General features: G+C 43.9%; 1 protein-coding gene across 1 annotated transcript; it reads left to right on the top strand.

Annotated features, from left to right (window-relative positions):
• Positions 1-1,867: 1,867 nt before the first annotated feature.
• On the top strand, positions 1,868-20,051 carry FSD2 (fibronectin type III and SPRY domain containing 2). The gene is made up of 13 exons (XM_009702137.1): positions 1,868-2,044; positions 3,698-4,482; positions 4,563-4,658; positions 5,821-6,054; positions 7,339-7,361; positions 8,343-8,464; positions 9,402-9,557; positions 10,616-10,750; positions 11,506-11,659; positions 12,048-12,181; positions 14,110-14,242; positions 17,296-17,472; positions 19,799-20,051. Exons 2-13 carry the CDS (start codon positions 3,739-3,741, stop codon positions 20,049-20,051), a joined length of 2,361 nt encoding a protein of 786 aa, XP_009700439.1. The 5' UTR covers positions 1,868-2,044; positions 3,698-3,738.
• The last annotated feature ends 950 nt before the right edge of the window (positions 20,052-21,001 follow it).

Here is a 21,001-nt window from a genome sequence, read left to right on the forward strand (position 1 = left end):
CTGCGCTTTAAAATGGAGACACGCACTATCCCGTGCCCACATTCGAGCCCGGGGGTGACGGGTGGCCCTCGGCCCCGGCGCCTGCTGTGCCATGTGCCCAGAGGCCATGGCAGCAAACCACCTTGCAGTCAAATGGTGCTTGTCCTTAACTCAAACTCAGTCCTAAGGTCGACATTATACTGCCTAAATACCGCCTCTTGGGCCTCTGAGGGGAGCAGGGAGCAAAGGCGGTTTTATGTAGCCTGTATCTCTTATTCAGGCCTTGTGTGGAAGGCTGAATTGAATTCAGAATGTTACATTCTAGCCTTTGGAAGCAGAGCTGACACTACTAATTTTTCAATAAATTAAGGTCTGTGAGATAGCGTAGCTTAGCAGTATAAGGGCAAAAATAAGTTCTCGTTTGAAAAATTAATAAAATCTGTCTGACAGCATAAATGTTAACATTTCAGCAAAGGCTACATCATTTATGTGAAAACATTTCTGCTCTGATCGCACAGATGATAGAGGCACTGTCAGTGGTAATGAGATCATGATTACATGCGTAATTAACTTGTAGCTCCTTGCCAAAATAGCAAACAATTGCACTGCTAGAAATGTGAGGAAATGACACCGAGTTTAAATGGAAAAGGAGGAAAAAGCAGAGCTGTGTCAAGATGCCATAGGTGTTTCCCCTTGCGCTGTCCCCTGAGCTCAAGATGTCTACAATGCAATGTTCTCAAACGTGCTTAAAAATCTCTTGCCAGCAAGGCTGGCTCAGTAGCATGTTCACAAGCAGAACATTATGTATGCTGGACAACTGTGGGTTTGAGCGGATACATAAAGCTCAAGTGCTACAATAATCACAATAATCAGTGGTAACATACAGCCTGGTTTTTATCAGGTGAACCGCTGCTGAGCGCAGACTGAAGAGATATAGTCCCACGAAAGCCCTCCCTAGGTGGGTTATTGGCCACTCTCTTCACTATAATTTGCTTTCCAGAGGTCTAGCATACACATACAGGGTGGGGATGTATGTATATGTATAGTAAGTGTATGCAACATTATGATTTCTGATTTTTTTTCTCCATTCTGAATTTTAATATTTTTTTTCTAGAATCTGATCTTGATTCCAACTCAACCCCATAGTAAAGCCTCTGCTATTTTAATAGAGGGAAGGACTTTGCCATTAAATGTTTGCAAAGAACAGAACCGGTACTTCCATTTAATTGTGCAGCAATGCTGTAAGCATACTTCCAGCCATTTGAGTTAGTTTTTGCAGAATGCACGTTTTGTGTATCCCACACACAATACTCTGCCTAGCACCACAGGCTTGGAAATCACACCAAGAGTCAATGACTGCACTCTGCAGGGTTTATTAATACCGCCTCAGAAAGTGAGAGGGTGCTCTGGCTTTAGCGAGGGCTCTCTACAATTCTTGCAAGCACTTCAGATCCAGGAATCAACCTTCAGAGCCTTTTCTCAGTGTATGACATTCATCCTGGTGACACTCAAGTAGCAGACTGCTGAAGGACAGCTGGGGCACATCTATATTTGTTCCATTGCTCATTGCTGGCATGTCCCTATCTGAGCAAAGAGGCAGTCTAGGGTTACGGCAATAAGTCTTCCAACTGCAGTCATAGGAAAGTAGCAGGGAATTGCTTTCGTGTTAATTAATTTTTACTAGGGCAAATAAATGTGAAGTTTGATGCCATCTGAGCTATCAGAAGAATTTATGACGTCTTAAGATAGAAGGCAAGTTTTTAGGTAGTAACATTCTTATATATTTTTGATAATTGATGGTCACGGACTTAAACATTCTTCAGTGTAATTGTATCTGTGCCTGTAAACTGAGCAAACACTGAGCAATCATCTGAAAATCTTATTTAGGCAGCAAGGTTCCAGACGAGCTTAATTATGCTTATTTTAATTTACGTAATTTAATTTCATTTTGGTAGGAAAAGTACTTGTTAATTCACTTTTCTAGTTAGTAGTAGCTTCTAAAGCAAGCCTTGTTGTTATAATTATGGGGAAAAATGTCTCTGTGGGAGCCAGACAGCATTTTCTGGTATGTGTCAAGACCTTTTCTCTGTTTAATATGTTAGAATTTGCATGATTCATTTTATTGCCTTTAGCATAAAAGGTATTTGTGCCTAACTACAGTGTTTCTGTCTATAGTAAGATATTGCTAGCTGTAGAATCCACACCCATGTCTGCAGTGCCAGAAGACAAATGGCGAACTTCTATGTGTGTTTTCTTACAGATCCGGTAGGCTGGACTGTTTTCAGTCACTGATACAAAACCAGAGAGTGGAAAGTTTCTTAGCATTTTTCACTGGTTTGAGAAGTTGCTTTCTAATAAGTCACTGCCTGTGTTGACTTTGTTAGCTAAGTAATCCTCAGGAATATTGGTAAAATATTGATGAAATAAATTTGTGGTGATAGCAAGTACTTGAAACTACAAAGACCATAAAAAGTAGTTTGAAAGCTAAGCTTATGTGAAAGCTTCTGCGGAAGCTCCGATAACCGTGATGTCTGACTGGCTTTGGCTTTTTTCTGTGAGAAAGTGGTTTTAAAGCTTTCTTATGCTTCACTTAGCAAGGACTAGATGTAACTATAGGTTCATTAATATTCAGCTGAAATCTTTCCATGAACTGTTTCGACTGTAGTAGTAAACTGCTGATAAAACTGACCTGAGTAGTTTTGTAGCTGTGAATTTGTTCATGCTGGTGAACAGTGGAGGGCTGTGGGGACATTTCAGCTCTGACAGAGCACTGTCTGTGTGCTAGCACTATTTCATGTGCTGTTGTTGATACAGGCTGGTTGAAAAGAGTGGGCTTGGAGAGCCAGTGTTAAAACTGCCTTTGCACCTTTAATGTTGTCCCATGTGCATCTGCTTTATCATACAGCTTTGCCTTTCGCATCCACATGCTCTTTTCACACCTCCCTCATTGCACAGAACGGACAAAGTGTGCAAGCAAGCTCCAGGTCAGAGCGGACTTCTCTCAATTCAGGGGTCAACGACCCACCTTGCTTCCTAGTTACTGTATGCTTTATCATGGAGATCATCATCGATCTTTTTTCTGAGCTTCATTTATGTTAAAATACATACTTGCATAGCACCTGAGAGGATCTGAGACCTGGACTAAGAGTAATGTTAAAAGAAACCTCAAGTTTCAGTATCAAGAATGGCAACTTGAAAAATCCGGAAAAGAAGTTTTCAGAGCATTTACTAGTGTGTTCTGTGGCATCAGTGGTCACAAGAGAGGGCATCCTACAGTACGCCTGACTGACAGTTCAGAAAGAGCGCTTGACAGCAGCTGAAGGGTGAGCAGACTTCAAACCATGCCATCTCCATTGCACAGAACAGCACTAAGTGCACCTGAAGCACAGTTGCGGTGTTGAGCTGAGGACAGGACTACTCCACAGTTTGGAAATCAGACATCAGGATCACACATGAGCCACTCAGAAAACACAGGATGCACACCAGAGACAACTCATTCCTGTGCTTTGCACAGAGGTGAATAAAAAAAAAAAGGTTCCGATGGCTTCACTTCAGAAGCTTCACTTAAGTGAAGCTACTGGCTTTGGTCTTTCCCATGCCTACCTCCAGGCCCTGCACAGTCCTCAGCCAAACCTATTCCATCTATATATGTTTAAGCAAGAAAAATTCATGCTTGATATCTAAGTATGCAGCTAAGGATCTTTCATATCTTTTACAGGATTGAGACTCGTCATCTCAAAAGCCTCACTGAGGATACCAATGTCATCCAGATCTGGCAGTGCAAGAGAGTATGAAAGTAGTGATCAGTCGCCTGGTCGTTCCGCTTCCCCACCAGTCCCAGAGTCTAGTGAGACTGAGGCTGAAGGCTTGATATTTTATCACATGGATCTTTATGGATCAAAAGAGAGGTTTGATATCTTTCCTGAAGAGCTATCTGGTCAAGAAGACAGATCTCTGGTGGACATGAGAAAGGAATCTGCATTGAGTAGTGAAAAATTTCAGCGCTCACAAGAAGCTGGATATGACTTGGAAAAGGAGGTTGCAGAGTTGGCTAAGATGTATGGACTTGATGAGGATAGAGAAAAAGAGATTGAGCTTCTTGGAGGACATGTGGAGATGGTGGAGAGCAGATGGCCACCTGCTCGCACAGAAAAAGCAGGATCACGAGGCTCCGTATATAATGGATCAAAAAGCAGGTCTCCAGTGAAAGATCAAAGTCAAAGCACAAAGCAACAGGGAGTTCCTGGCAAGGCTTCTCAAGATGAAGATCAGAACAAAGCCAAAGCAGAGGATGAGGCTGAGAGCCACATATGGTCCAGAGAGGGGCTTAGCAGCGGCAGCATGTCGGATGAGTGGAACAGTCAGGCTGTCAGTGAGGAGGAGGAAGCAGCAGATGTTTTTTGTTCTACCTGCAAGATGCCAATCCGAGCTTTTGACAAACTGTTTGGTGAGCACAAAGATCACGAGGTGGCTCAGCTCCCCAGTGCTGTGGAAAGCGAAAAGGTAAGAGTAATACAAGTGTGCTGCAGTGCCTCTAAAACAGTGTTCAGACATACTAAGAATCACGCTGGGTGTTTTGGTAGGAGGAGATTCATAAAAATGTGTGCAAGTTGGAAGAGCAGATTGCTCAGATGGAAAACTTTGTCAGTCACTTGGAGGAAATCTTCATCACTGTGGAGGTAAGGCATTTTTTCTTGGGCTACCTTTGTGGTACGTTAGAACAGTTTTAACAGTCATAGTGTTCAGTTGTTAATGAGGTGAGTAATTACAGTAACAGAGCACAGAATTATCTTGGGGTTTGCCTCGACTGAAGTACTCAGGAAAATTCATCCTAATTAATTTTTTAAGTGGGCTAGTAAAACCACATTAAGCATTTGCACAGACACTTGTACTCAGGAATAAAGTAACCCCCACTCAGGTTACCTTAGTTTTAAATGGCCAAGGACCTGTGATCTAGCTAGTCCATCCAGAGTGTACCCCTTGTGTTCACTTGGTTTCATTTACAGAAGTGCCAGATACAGGCAAACCCTCGGACCAGCTGCATCACGCTGCAGCACTTGAGGAGTTGCACTCCTGCTGGGCTGATGTCAACCTGGCCCCAGGGGAAGGGGCCCAGCTGGCAGCAAGTCAAACTGAACCAGTAACTCCAGGCACCTACTGTCTTTTCTCTGGTGCATGTGGCACAGAGGGATGTTGGTGCCTGAGCAGTGGGCAGCTCCTGGCAATAAAGCTTTGCCGGCTCCTTAAATCTTCCTTCCTAATGCTTTCTCCAGCAGTGAGTGAGGATACCAGCATTAGCCGCTCAGCTCCCCCAGCATGAATCCATGGATCCCGCTGGGTTGCCATGGTTTCTCTCATGGAAAGATGTGCTTGACTGTGTTGGTGGAAACACTAGTGAGATTATGGCTGGGATATATCCCTAGTTGTGCTCCCTGGGCTTAGCTTGGAGACAGTTACCTTGCATCATTATTTTTTATTTTTATTATAATTTCTGATGCTTTTATGCGTGGAACAAAATCCAACACTCTCTTGTGCCTCAGGGGGTTGGGGTTAATCATAGAATCATTTGGGCTGGAAGGGACCTTTAGAGGTCATCTAGTCCAACCCCCCTGCGGTGAGCAGGGACTTCTCCAACTAGATAAGGTTGCTCAAAGCCCCATCCAGCCTGATTAATGATTAGAATAAACCTCTAAAAATACAAATTAGTCAAATTACAGATTCAGTGTACCAACATTGCCTCCATGGCAAGGAGAATTTTAGGCAGACCTGAGTAAGATTTTTCTCTGGCTGACCTATGGATCAGGCCTGACACCAAGGAACAAACCCCCAAATGCCTTGCAGGAAAACTTTGGGAGGCAAGAGCAGAACTTTGAGGTGCATTACAACGATGCAGTGCAAGTGCTTGCTCAGAAGTATGAAGAACAGTTGGAAGCACTGGGGGAAGAGAAGAGGCAGAAGCTGGAAGCTTTATATGGGCAGCTGGTCAGTTGTGGGGAACATCTCGACACCTGCAAGGAGCTGACAGACACAACCCAGGAGCTTTACCTGGAAAATGACAAAGCTGATTTTATGAAGGTAAAGAGCTTTAACTGGCAAGGCCCCTTCTAAATGCTCTTTGCCGCTTGCAAGTAATCCCCAGCTGGGGTGTCCCAAGTGGCTTTATTGCTGGAGAGCATTTGGGGTGCTCAGTCCATGGTGCTGTCACTGCTCCAGGCGCTTGGCATGGTGTTGTTGACTTAGTGGGGCAACACAATGGGGCCAAATTGCAGAAGCAGCAGCAGAAGTTTGTAACTTAGATGGTCAATGATTTGTGAGTCTCACTGGGGTTCAGAGAGAAGATATCTCTCTAAAAAACTTACCTTGGGAAATTCTGGAAGCACTTAGTGTTTGCTGCCTCACGCAGGCTCAGCTCTCTTGCTCTATTCTGGGCTCACAGCAGGCACGCTGCTGCAACAACTTTGGAAGATGTTTCTTTTTCTTGCTTATTTTGTTGGAAAGTTCAGCTGAACAGGAGGCTCCAAACTAAATATATCAGGAGCTCCTGCAAAGTGATGGGTGAATCCCACTGGTGAGGAGGTGTCAAGAAGTTATTTTTCTTTAGCAGGTAGAAAAATAATTGGAAAAAAATGAGTTTTCACTGCTGATGAGTGATTGCTCTAATCTGAGCTGTCCTGTGACTCAGGTGGGTGGGAGCATTTCTATAGCACAGCCACAGTAGCTTCTGAACCGGGCAGTAAATAAATCTAACATCTCCAGTCTGCTCCAGTGGATCAGCTTACTGTGTCACTCCAACCTGCTGGAGTTCTTCGCATGAACTGACTTTTCGCATTCCTCTGCATCTCTGGAATAACCTTATTTTCTCCTTAGCTCATAAACAGTTTTACATCACCCCTAAGAGCTGTTATTCACCAAAAAGTGAATAGCTCTTGGTCATGAGCTCTCAGCTGCTTAGGTTTCCCTATGTCTGTCTTCCAGAAACATACACTGCTCAGACTCCCTCCAATGCAGATAATTTCGCTAAGTTCTTTTCCCCAGCTGTTGTCAGTTTTTGTTTGTGAAGGATCTGTTGGCACTTTGGACAACTGAGGAAGGGTACAGCGTAGAGTCTAGATGGGTAGACACTGGTGGCTGCCTGATATTGCATGTTATGTTACTGTAAATTCAGCCAAGATCGGTCCATTTGAATGGACAGGCATGGCTTTCTTCTCAGAGCTGGTGGAGAGCCAATTAGTTCACTCTAAGGGCTGCATTTGGGACAATTCATGTAAGACAGGTCAACAGCATGATGTAGTCTGACTCTGGACTAATGCAAGAAATGTATCTTTTCCTGTCTTTAACAGTCTCTCTCTTTTTCTACAGGCAGCAGTAACCATGGTTGACAGGTAGTATCACAGTCTGGGATGTTGTGTCACATTTCTCCTGTTATCAGAGACACTTGCATGTTCTGGACTCCGTTCAGGCACACAAATGTTATTTAAGCTACTAGAGCTATTGAAATCTTTAGTATTTCTGGTTTAAACTGCAGCAGGAAAAGTTGCTCTAAGCAGCTTAGCAGTCAAAACTAGTTTTGGGCTGATACCAAAAAACCCAAAAGGAGTGTTAGAGCATGAATAAATCACTGTTTTCAGCTTAGTCAAAAGGAACTAATTTCAGTGACTGAGAAACAGGTTTGCTAAAGATCTTGAAAGAAATGCTCTGGATACAAATCTGACTAAAACTGAGCTCCCTAAATAGATTAGTAATAGGCTTATTTATGCACTAATATAGAGGGGTAGAAAGTCAAGCTGTGGGAGCTCAAAACAGATACTGAAAGATCTCGGAGCAGTTGGAAGAAATCTTAAGACACACTAAATCAATTGTAAAAAATATATATTTAAATTGGCCGTCATCATTTATGAAAACACAGATAAAAGATACCCCTTTGTTTCAAATTTACAACACCTAGAACCATGAGATCCTGAATTAGTAATAGTGTCATAAATTCAAAATAATGAAAGTCATGGAGTTAATAGCTTGCTTCCCACAGAGGAGCGCTGGGGCAATCTCACTCACCTGCTCAGTGGGAGCGCAGTGTGCGGCAGCCAGCTCGCTGCATGAGTGGGGTGTACAAAGGGTGGTCCCTCAGTCCCATCAGCATCCAGCTCTGGCATCTTGGAGCACTGATCTGATGTATGGCCCTGTATCCCCAGGCAAATGGCATGGGGAGGCTGAGCTTTGTACAGCTATGAAAACATTATTTTAAGGAGATAGCTGTTATTTTAGAGTTTTCTGTTCTTTTCCTCTTGCCAATAGGTACCATAGAAAGGTATTTCCAACACTATGATACTTCCAATTAGATACATTTTTTTCCCTTGCAATTACAGGCTGGAAGAATTCTTAAAGAAAGAAGTGGATTTAGAGCTTTCAACACTGCCAGAGTTTGAAAAGCGGGTCATAGATTTCTCTGAAGTTGAACAACTAATGAACTCCATTAATACTATTCCAGGTACTCTTCCTATCTGATCATTATTTCAGACTTATTTACATTTAATTAAAGACATGTATTAAACAGAAGTCCATTACTTCTTTTAAAGGAGAACTGCAAAGGCAGAATTAGCTTCTCTCTGGTTTTCCCTCTAGATTTTTTTGTTTGCCTCTATATATAGACACTGGAAGCTATTTTTGGATGATTTTTCTTCATTTGTTTTCAGTATGAAATTACCAGAACTGCCAAGTTGGGTCTTCCCTGCTTTTGCTGGATGATTTCCTGGAAGACTCACAAAGACTATGCCCTTCTGTTGAGGGGTCAGACATGCTTAGTTGGTGATAACTTGTCTTACCTTGTAGTTGCATGAACAAAGTAGAGAGGGACACCTGACTGCTTTAAACAACCTGCAGAGCTTCTCTCGATAACCAGCTTTCAGTGGCTTGTTCCGCTGCTATTTAGCAAACATTTTTCCTATTATCCACAGGAAACAGAGCAAAACCCAAACAGATTTCTAATAAAAAAATAAAAACACAAAAGATTGAAAATCTTTTCTGGCACACCACAAATGGTCAGAAAGAACAATATGCATTTTTTTTTCTGCCCATACATTGTGTTTTCTTAAAGTAAAATAGCCTTTACTACTTGTTTGCTCGTGCTGCTGACTCCATGTTGTACAGCTTTTCCCTCAGTTCTACAGAGAAGGGTTAGGCTGAGGCTTATGTATTTTGTTGTTTTGATTTCGCTTTGAAGTGAGACTAGTTTATACACCAGTGACCTGATTATTATCTGCAATTATTTACAGAGTCAGCTCCTACCGTTTCTCCATGTGGGAAGAATATGATTCTATTCAATGTCTAGGCTTTGTGCAAACACCTTTGTGAGAGGAGAGGTGTTTGCCTGTGAACAACATACCATGCTTATACATTCAAAAACTGACCTGTTTTCCCCTCTGCAGCTCCTTGTGCCCCTGTGATCAATCCCCAGGCTCCCAATGCAGCGACTGGCACCTCACTGAGAGTTTGCTGGGGTCTCTTCTCAGATGACACTGTTGAGTGCTACCAACTGTGCTATAAACCAGTGAGCAATGAGAGGCACAGTGATGAACAAGCAGGTAAGGATGCCTGGACCCAAGGGGACACCTCAGCCTTCCACTGGCAAAACCAGCTCATTCCAAAGTGCCTCTGGACTTGCTGCGGCAACCAGCGCGCTTTCTGTGCACTCTCTCTGCCACCAAAACTGTTGTATCTGCCACCACTTTTGTTGCTTTGGGCTTTGTCACTTTTTCTGCCAGGTCTGCTGTGCTGCCGACTGCAGCAGGACCCATCACAGGGGCAAAGACAGGATGGGGCAGCAGCTGGGATAGCAGGAGTGGGAAGGCGACAGTGGATGGAGTCGGGTCTCAACAGTAGCATTTCCTTTCCTGGAGGGCGGGCATGCGTTAGATACACACGCGCTGCATCCACTGCAAAGCACAATATTTTTAGAGAGCAAATCATCATATTATCAGCATGCCCACTGAAACCCCCGCAGTCATTTTACAGTTTATCTCAGTGCTAATAATAGGCTGTAACTCCCCATCACCCACATGCACAAAAAAAGCAGCACAGAACCGTCCTAAAATGTCCCAGCCTTGTGACAAAACTGCCTTTGCTAATAATATTCTTGCAGAATCTTTTACTGAAAACATCCAGTCACTTCTCCAGCAAAAGTGGAAGCCAGTAGAGTGCCAAACGGCCAGTTCAGAAAGAAAAGCAGAACCTATCTGAATTTTATAAGATGGAGAATGAGAAAAGAGTAGTGAAATAGCTTCAGTTCTTGTCCCCTGGCTGGGAGGGGCTGATCAGACAGCATCCCTGGATTGGGAATGTGCACGGTCTTTTTAGAAGAAATTCAGAGACAAGTAGGTGACCTTTCTTTCTGTGTTTTGTTTTTTTTTTTTCCTGAGTGATGTGGCTCCTTCAGAAGCTGATGCGTTACCTGATTTATGCCTCCTTGGAGGAGAGCATGGTGAAACAGCCTGACAGCTAATCAAAGGGCATGGAGCACAAGGAGCTCTCTTGAACTCAGCACACAAAACAATCTGCCTCAACTCTGTTATTTAAGGCAGCTTTGGGGAAGAGTGGGTAACTGTGTAAAGGCACTGTAAATGCTTTGTTGTTTTCATTTCAGAGCATACGCTGAAAGTCAAAGAAACATACTGCACCATTACTAATCTGCTGCCGAATACACAGTATGAATTTTGGGTCAGTGCTCTAAATGCCTCTGGTATCAGTCCACCAAGTGAAAGAGCAGTTTATGTAACAGGTAAAAACATTTTATTGACATGACTATGTGACCTTCATAGTGAAATTCACAGTCATCTCTGAATTTTATGCCAGTAATGCTTTCTGGGCATTTCGTTTCTTCTGATGTAAGTCTACTGACTGCATGGGAATGTCCTACTTTTATTTGGAGAGCCTATCAGGCCAATTGTCCCTGGTTTAGAGGTGAAGAAACAGAAGCACAGAGACAAAATAACTTATTTAAACGCAAGCATGTAGAAGAGCAGGGAATAAGGCTCACATCTCCCAGTTCTGCCAGGTGGATGCCAGCCCTCCTTTTATTGGCCTGTAGGTATTTTGTGGATTCACCTGCTATGCTGCCTTTTGTAACTGCAGTTCAGTCAAGCACATTTTGTGAAATCCTGACATCAAATTGAGCAAGTTGGAGTGAGACCTTCAAGCACTTGTTCCAGATGTCTTTGACATCTTAGAGCAGAGAAGAGATGCACCTTTATGGCAAAGATAAAACCAATGATAGAAGGAAAATGGTTGTGTAATCAGTCTCTATGTATGTTACTTCTCTGATTAATTCTCTTGGGACCATTATAGTCCAAAATAAGTCTTTGAATAGTACTGTTAATCTCCCTGCCTGCTGTTTATTGTCCATTGGGGAAGCAGGTTTCTTCAACTATATAGTATTAGTAAACAACTTAGTTCTATTTTTTAGGTCTTCAAAGCATGTTTGTTCCGAACATCTTCAAGAAACAGCTTAGAATTGTTCTTTTGCCTACTTTTTAGCTCCTTCACCACCTACCATAAAGAGTAAAAAGATCCGAAGCTGTGAAAATGCAGCGCTTGTGTGCTGGGAATCTAGAGACATTAACCCTGTTGATTCCTACACAGTTGAATTGTCCAAGCTGACAGATGAAGAAAATGGGGATATTATTACTGAGTGAGTCGCTATTCTATCGAGTCTATGACCTGTAGAGATGAAACCATTTCAAGTCACGTGGCATCAGACAGCACTAAGAAAGGACCCATGACCCTTTGGTGAAGTCACCTTTATAAACATTCCTCTTAGTAAAATTAATTGTATAAATGTTAATCAAAAATTACTATACAGGCTATGGGAAAAGGGCAGAAGGAAATGTAAAAATCTGCATAGTCTGTCACAGACTATCTCTTGCCCTCGCTACTGACAACTGTACAATGTAAAGTGTTGTTGATGGGTTACAAAAGAAGCTGATCATGTAATTTCTTCTTTGTTGTTCAGAAACATAATCTCAAAAGCCTACCTTTGTTCTCTACCCTATCATTTTCCATGGATTTATTTTCTGTAGATCTGTTGTTGGAATTCCTAACTGTGAAGTCCTAATTCATCTCCAGCCAACACAAAGCTATCGCATCTGTGTTAGAGCCGTAAACCTGGGTGGTTCCAGTGAAAGAAGTGAACCTGTCCTGATACGCACCACAGGTACTGTACAGCTCGGAACAACTCCAGCAGCCTATTGTAGCATGTATTATCTCAACAGAAAAGTTTCAATGGCCTCTGAATCAGGTCCTACTCTCTTACATCTAATTACACACCTGGTAACCTTTTAGGAATGAAAAAAACCCACTTCTTGTAACAGTAAGTGCATTGCTTTGGCTCTGTAATTATTTCTGTCCATACACTTGATACTTGAAAGTTACTAATTTCTAAACATTTTACAAGACAATATCAACCCAACACCCCCAGATATTGCCAGCTTGCCAAGAACAGACACACCAATGAAAAAAGCTGTAGTGTGATTTTACTTTACTTCAGAGATTACCTTGTAATGATGCTGCTGCTGGAAAGTATGGCTGAGACCGTCAGTCAGCACTTTCCAGAGTCATTTGGATATGCAAAATCTTCCTCTGTATATATTAGAATGTCTCCAGCTTGGCTGGTGAAGCTCTGAGGGCTGGTTCCCTTTATTAATCAGGAAAAAGGCAGTCCAGCTTTCAGCTGGAAGCTTTGCTTTTGGTAACTGACATAGTGTTATCTCGCTCTCAGTACTACACTGAGCAAGGATTAATCTCCTCCCCCAAAGGGAAGTTGGAAACCCTTTCCCCTCCCAACCAGCTAATCAAAGCTCATTTTAATGACTTACAGGTAGACACCTGTTTTCATCTTCACCACTGCTATAATGATGCTGCAACTTCACTGGGGTGTCTCAAACCTCCCACATCACTCACAGATGCATTCACACCATACCTTTGTCTCTTCCGCTCTTGCCTTCTGTGAGAGATTTGCAAATTGTGTTTATTCAGCAAGCTGTCCACACATCCATTAATATGCAAAAGGCTACATTTCAGTAAGAAACCTGTCTGCTACACATCAGTGACACCACAGAAAAGAAATGGTCATTCTTAAATCCCTGGAGAGGAAGACTGTCATTGTGATATCATTGTTTGTGTGTATTTCAACTGCTTAAATCAAACTCAATATTTGAAATTGCCAAGTCTGCTTGCACAGCATGTGTTTATTTTCAGCAGCACATGCCTGTAATTGCCCTGCCATTGTTTGTATTGTATTTGCATTGAAGTAACTTGCAGTTTGATTATCATGATTTCATTTGGGATTAGCATGGAAAGATTTATCTTCTCTGAGTCTACATTATGCAAACAGCTGATGCAAATTGATCTCTCAGCTGCAAGCGCTCACCTCCAACACTGGGAATGACCTTTGATTCTTACTTACTGGGGTGGATACACAAACACCAACTACAAACAGCAGCTGTGACTCATACGGCTGCTCATCAGAGCGCAGCGTGTTAGATCTGCTTTGTGAAGTCTCCAAAGGGAGAAAGGCGGAAGTACTTTTATCCTAGGCTGGCTTACATCTCTGATGAGGCTGATCTGATGAGGAGGTGCTGAAGCATGAGGGATGCTGCATGTGGCATCTTTGTAGAGATCCCTTCTCTTCAAACTGTGCCCAGAATTTATGTGGAAGAGTGAGGCCACGGAGAGGCCTTTAAGTCCCCCTGCTTCTTTCAGTGATTAAAAATAGATCACATCAGCTCTGAGGAAGATGACTTCAAACCAGACAGTCCATTGCAGGGAGGACCCCTCATCTTTGAATAGCTACGTCCTGCTCAATGCCTTCAGCTTTGAGCTCTGGCTGGGTTCAAAACCAGGTTGAGGCCCCCTTTTATTCTTTTCACAAGGCTGTACCTAAACAGTGTTAGGCTGTAAAGCACCCATTTATTTGAAAAACTCCAAATGGACAACCTTGTCCTCTCAATATCAGCCACAGATTCCTTCCAGAGCACTAGTTAATCTTTTTGTGGATCCAAACAATATCTCACCACACCCTTGCCGCAAACCCTAATGCCATAAGGAGTTGCTGGAGTTATCCTCAGGCATTCTCCCTTGCAGGCACCTACTTCTGCCTTAATGAGGACACAGCCCATCCTCTACTGGCGATTCTAGATGATGGATTTACAATTGCATGCGATGAACTGGAAAACCCGGACTGCGATCTGCCCGTCTATGATAACAGCTTTACAAGGTATACAGAAGAATTTCAGTTGCAACTAAAATGCATGTGGTTTGTGGCTGCTTTGCCCACAACACACCCCTACCTTGAATTTAAATCAACTAAAAAGGTTTACTGGTATTGCAGCTCTCCTCACCTTCAAGCCAGGCACCGACCAAGTAAAACTTCCAGACTCTATGTGTATGTACAACATATAGTGGGTGACTAGGGTGACTGATACATATGACCTACAACATCTCCTTTTGCATGATGTATGCACCAACTTCTATTAAATTCCAAAACTTTCTTCCCATTTTACTCTTTACAGAGCCCCAAAAAACCAGAAAAATGCCACAAGGAAAAAAAAATCAAACCCCATATAATCTTAATACAGCTCTAGTGGGATTTTTTAAAAAAAAGAAGCCATAATTATTAGGTTCACTTTTAATTACAGTGATCCAGCACTTCCACACTTCCAAGACTTGAGGAGCTGCTTCTGTCTGCTGGCTGTTGCTCCCTCTCTCCTGCCCCTTCCTCTGTAAGCTGCCAAGGTGATAGAGCCTTGTGCATAATGTGCAGGAGGCTCTACCCATCCTTTCTTGGTCTCGGTTTCACACGTGGAAATTTGGGGGCTGTTTTTATATAGTTCTGTCCAATGGAGGCCACCAAATGCTTATCTTATATAAAACTTGCTCACTATAGCAAATACTACAGAATGGGCAAAAAATCCTATTGGCGCTTTGGGCACCTGACCCTCTTCTTTGAAAGAGGCTTCTGTAGTTCAAAGCACAGTTGGTCTGTTTGGGTTTTTTTTAAATAGATGCCAGGAAGTGTCTAATGGGGCTTTCAGCAGCTCTCATTGATTTTTTGAGTTTAAATCTCTCTCTCCAGCTGCTCTTTGGAACTTAAGCATCACTTCGAAGTTAATACAAGTTCATAAAGAGGATTACAGATGCAGGCAGGCACAATTACATACAAACCTGCTTACACATGTTGGGCACATTAAGCTGAATTTGAACAGGTATTTAAGTGCCAAAGCAAATGCTAAGGAAAGGAGAGGGATCTGAATGCTTACCTCTTGCTGAAAGACCTAGCTGATGCTATTAGGGCTTACAAATTTTACTTTCAAAAAGAAATAGGCCCTTTGCCATTGAAATGAGAGACTTAGCTTGCTGAAATGCATGTTTCCAGTCAGAACCACAGAAACAACATCTAACCAGGACAGGCATCTGCAGACACAGAATAATACAAGCCCATGATTTAGTCCCTCCATAGAAATGCAATGTTACTAGAGGACTCAGTAGAAAAGAGCCAGGAGACAGATGATTCTCTTCATTAACGTCATCATGATAAGCCTAAATGGGATTTCATCCCACTTCCACAGGATGCTTTTATGTTTCACATAAACAGCCAGAGCTGGCACTCATCTCGTTCTGAACTCTGAGGCTGAGTTTTTGATGCCACTGTGAACTTTCAGAAGCCTCTATCATGCCAAGATACTGTGAAAAAAAAAAAAAAAAGAAAAGCTCCCAAGCTGAAATGACCAACACTCACACTACAAGGAAATTATATTACAAACTCTTATTTCTGATGTTTGTGTGACCTCTGAAAGGCTAATGTGTTTTCTAACCACAGCAGCTCCCACAGTGACTCAGGTTTGCCTTGGTGGCTTTGCAACTCTCATTACTGTGGTAGTATTTTGTTCACAGATGTTTACCCATCCATTTTGCATCATTCCTTTTCCTTCTCAAGCTGTAGCAACACAGACTCTCTGAGTCCCAATTTCAGCAGCCTTTAAGCTATTCACAAGACATCTACATGCACTTGCAATGAACTGTACGCTTGCTTTAAGTGATTGCTGCTGAGGTGGTAGAGAGTACAGCTATCTTGCTGTGCATGCCTGTCCTTATGCATCAGGCTCTCTGAATGCTGAGTGCAGCTCTTTCTCAGTGTTGCCTAGAGGTAGACAAGCTCAGTGTCCGCCAGCAACATCCTTTGCCTTTGGAATGTATCGCTTTAGACGACCCTACCACAGAACCATACAGGTTGTGTGTGACTCCCCATCCAAAACTAAAGGGGTGGTTTGAAACCTGCTATCCCCTGTGATGCAGCAATGACAGCTAACACACTGTGTACCTTTCCTGAGGAAAAGCTGGGGTGTAGTCTTACAGGATTCATGTTGCCCTCTTAAATTGAGTTAGGGTGTTCCAGAAGCATTTGGCATGTGTTATTTTGCCCAACTTTCTTGCTTCAGAACCTGTGTTTTTGCAGACTTGCATCTTCAAAGCACCCAGCTCCTTTGACTCGGAGATTGTGCCTGTAAATCAAGCTGAAGGGTCTCTCTGTGGTATATTGTCTTTGTCTGTCTCTCCTACACATCTTTTTAAAGACTTATCTTCTATATGGTTCCTATCATAAAGGCTAGGATCCACAGTCTACTGTTAAAACTTTTCATAACCCAGGTACCTAAGCATATTCCAAGATCTCATACCGTGTTCAATTCTTGCTGGTCTCCCCAAACACAGCATAGGCAGGTCTTCTCCTCTTCAGCTGCCCCAGGAGTTTCATGCTGTTACAGTGCTCAATTCCTGATGATGAGGGACATTTAAAGCCCTAGGCTGTTTGGGAAGAAAACACAAAATCTGTAGCCTTTTTCCCCTGCTATACTTGGGCTCACCAGAGCACTCTGTTTTCACAGAATCACAGAATGGTCAGGGTTGGAAGAGACCTCTGGAGATCATCTAGTCCAAGCCCCCTGCCAAAGCAAGTAATAACTTCCCCAGAAAACCCAGGCAGCATAGGATGCTGTTACCCCCATGCCTGAAAGTGCCCAGAGCACTCTTTTATACAAAGGTACACACAGGTAAAAACAGGGTAGGTGTCACAAATAAACCTGCAGGTTCTGTGTCAGGTCCTCAGCATGTGGATTTCGCTGTAGTCAAAAATCTGTGCTGCACTGCTAAGGAGACAGCAAAAGTGGCTTTTGTTTATTGATATGTAATATCCAGGTACATTGCATACCTAAACATTGTAAATAGCATTGCAGAGTCCCTGCCAAAGCACATATTCCTGTCTGTCTCCCATAGGTGTATTGGGATCCTGGGCAGTCTGATCCCATTTCCAGGAAAGCATTACTGGGAGGTGGAAGTTGAGGAAGACACAGAGTACAGAATTGGTGTGGCTTTTGAAAACACTCCGAGACATGGTTATCTGGGGGCAAACAACTCATCCTGGTGCATGAGGCATATCATCACACCATCCAGGTAAGGGCTGTAGAGACTTCAGGTCTCCTGCAGGAACACCTCCAACACATACACCCACAGGCAGAGCAGCAGAGAGCTCCTACTTGCAAGGGACAGCCAGAGATTTTATATCAAAGCCCAGACCAAGCACTTAACTGGGGGCTTCTGACATTCCACCGCTGGCACTGTGAACTGGTGTTGGAAGGATACTGGAACCTTTAGGCAAATCCTCCTGCTTAATGACATTCTCATATTGAAACAGGCAGTCCCAGGAACAAATCTGAATAAAATATGCATTACAGAAGTTAGCTGTAAAGGCCTTGTTTTAGGTCACTGAAACCTCAGTGGGAAGACAGAGAGTAACAGGTCCATGTAACCTAGAAACTACATACGTGGCTAAACCCAGTTGTATGCAACTGGTTTTGATCTCTGTCCTACCTATGGAAGTACCTAACAGCCATACCTGCATGCAGAAATGCCAGCTCCCCTGATGCCTCAGCTGAACCTGCTGGCTCTGCCCTGAACACCATTATATTAGCATCATTGCCTTTGACTCCCATGTGGGATTCAGGCACCCTGTGAAGCACCCAGGAGCAAGAAAACAAGTCACATCCCCAGGCATCCCTGAGTATTGCCTGCTGCCTGTCTGAATGGCTCACCGCTCCACCTGCAAGAGTTGTCAGGGTGCTCCTGGGTCCCCTTGAAAAGGGGGCATGGACACCACCTGAGTGTCCCCAGCATGCACGGTCAGTAAATGGTAAGGATGGCACAGCATGGGCCCGAATCTGCCTGTCCTCTGCCTGCAGGTATGCAGGGAGGTTTTAGATGTAGCTCAGTTGGTTGGAGTACACATTCCTCCCCAGGTGCCTGCTGCTCTTGGTTCCCCAGCAATTGGCCTGCTGCACAGCCAGAGTCCTTAGCAGTCCTGGCATTCAGCTCCCACACTGCAAGAAATGCTGCTTAATGAGGGAAACCAAACCTACTGAAGCTAGTTAACTCTCTCATACACTGCAGGCAGACTAATTTGATTTCCTTGCTATGTGGAGCTAAGAGGTACATTGAGGTTTCTCATTCTTCTGGAGCAGTGAGCGTGGACTTCAGAGAGAAGATGGAGCTGGACCATTGCTCAGTTTGAGTCACTGTCATATCCATTTCTGCAGGGCAGTTTTCTCAGGTTTGAGTGGTGTAGGTGGAGGAGGTGGTTAGTGAAGAAGCTAGCCCTTATGAAACGCCAGATAACTCACTTCAGCTGAATAAATCTTCTCATTTCTGCTCAAAGGCACATGTTCCCATAAAAGTCTCATATTTTTGATTGCAGTGTGCCACACCAGGGAGAGCTGTTTGAGTAACTGTTGAAGGACCTCAGCATTACTCAAACAGTGACTACACAGGGAAGAAGAGGGCTACCCTCATGACAAAGCTGCTTACGTACAGAGCAACTTCCTGGCCTCCAATTAAAAGACGTCTCCTTCTAGTAAATGAGTATGAAGACTGGAACTTCCCTATCAACAATACCCTGCCTGAGCAAGGAGGTCTTGTAGCAAAAGCAGTCAGAAATGTCATTTAGAGAGTGGGGTTTGTAAAATGATGTCCAATAGTCTGGAGGATGCCTAGCCACACTGTGAGTCAGGCAGCCTCTGCCCAAGGGATTACACTCTCTCGCCGCTGCTGTGAGGGATGGCATGCGCAGTTCCTGTAACGCTGGCAGGAAAGGTGGCCCAGGACCACAGGCCCTGAGGGAGCAAGTGGGCAGCATGGCAGCACCTGGAAGGACAGGACTGCGTCATCTTGCCAACTCCCTCCTTGGCAGGGCCTACAGCTACCTAGGGGCAAGGCTGAGGAGATGACAAGTGTTGTTCTGGGGCAAGCCTAACCAGCCTAACAGAGCACAGCTCCTTCATGGAGGAAGGGACAGCTTCAGGCTAAACCTGGTGACAAGGGTGCACCCTCCAGTTTACAGGACACGCACGCTGCCCTCTGAGACATGGAAAAAAGAGAAAGTCCCACGTTGTGCTATGTCCTCATCCATATCTAAGGGCTACCACCCATCCACTTGCAGCCAGGCTGGGATATGAAACAAGAGGCCTGTGACATGGGTTAAGACAGGCAGGTCTGAGCACTGCGGGGTAAGGCTGTGTGAAAGCGCAGAGCACGCCGGCCCTCGGCAAACACAGCCATTGCTCAGCAAAGCAGATGGGACTGGGGCAGTAACCACAGGGCTCACAGGAGGGATGGGACTGTGAAGCAGGAAGCACACCCTGGAACACACCTATTTGTGCAAAGCACTTCCCTTTGAGAGCAGCTAGGGTGCCCTCAGGTTTTTTTTGTCTGTGTTTCTTGCCTACAGGCACAAGTATGAATTCCTGTACAACGGGATGACACCGGACATCAGAATTACTGTCCCCCCAAGAAGGATTGGCATCCTGCTGGACTACGAAAACTGCAGACTGCAATTTTTCAATGCAGATATTGCCCAGCACCTTTACGCATTCAACTCACACTTCCAGCATTACGTCCACCCCTGCTTTGCTTTGGAAACACCTGGTACCTTACGGATACATACTGGAATTGCAGTACCCCCGTGGACTGCCCTCTCCTAACCAGTGTTCTGCAGCTACCACATCTACGTGTAACCTGCATTGAACAGTGTCCTTTCAGCATTAACTGCTCCATCACGCTCCCTATAAACTAGATGTCTCCCAAGAAAAGAGAGCAAAGCAACCCTGACCCAAACCAGCTGCCAGACCTGAGTCCTTATGACAGTTTCTGTCCTCTTAGGCAGGACCTTAGCAGAAGACCATTATGGTCACAAGAACCATCAGCATCCCAGAATTTTCCAGTTAGAAATGGATACCATCCTTCTTGGAGGTGACATCATCACCAAGCAGCACTGGCAGCTGGATCACTGGTTCCCCCAGTACCCATCTGATGCCTAGGGAACTCCCCTATCCCAGAGCAATCATTAATTCCACTCTTGTGTCTCCTGAAGAGCTAAAAATTCAAAGAAAAACAAAACCAGCAAAAGGCATGATCACTGTACAGCTGCTAGACAGAGCTGAAAACACTCCCAACCACGAAGCTGATCTCACAATCAAGTATTCGTGTTGTTATATGAAGTCTGTGACACAAGATAATCAAATACGCCTCCCTTGTGTGTGAACTGTTAGCGCGTACCATACACAGTGAGGCTTTTTGAAATACCCAAGCATGCACTACAGTCTCAAATATTAAAAGACATTTTTACAGAATGCCCATGCTTGTCATTCATTCATCCAGGGAAAAAACAAAACAAACCGAGGAGTTCTGCAGTGCTTGACTGCCCCTATAGAGAAATCTAAAGCATCATTTTTAGCTTGTTCCTTTTAGCCATGCTCACTTCCACTTGGGTATATCCTCCACATTCACAGATCTGTTCTCCCCCTCAGCACTGAATTCACACCCCTGATGCTGTGCCCTTGAAGCTTTGTGTGCCTGGTGGGGGCTGGAAGTGCTCTGGCCCAGCACTCAGATGCAATGTCCTTGTTTAGGCTTCATTTCCAGACACCAGACA

This window comes from Cariama cristata, unplaced genomic scaffold, assembly GCF_000690535.1.
Source record: "Cariama cristata isolate BGI_N322 unplaced genomic scaffold, ASM69053v1 scaffold21886, whole genome shotgun sequence".
NCBI lineage: Eukaryota > Metazoa > Chordata > Aves > Cariamiformes > Cariamidae > Cariama > Cariama cristata.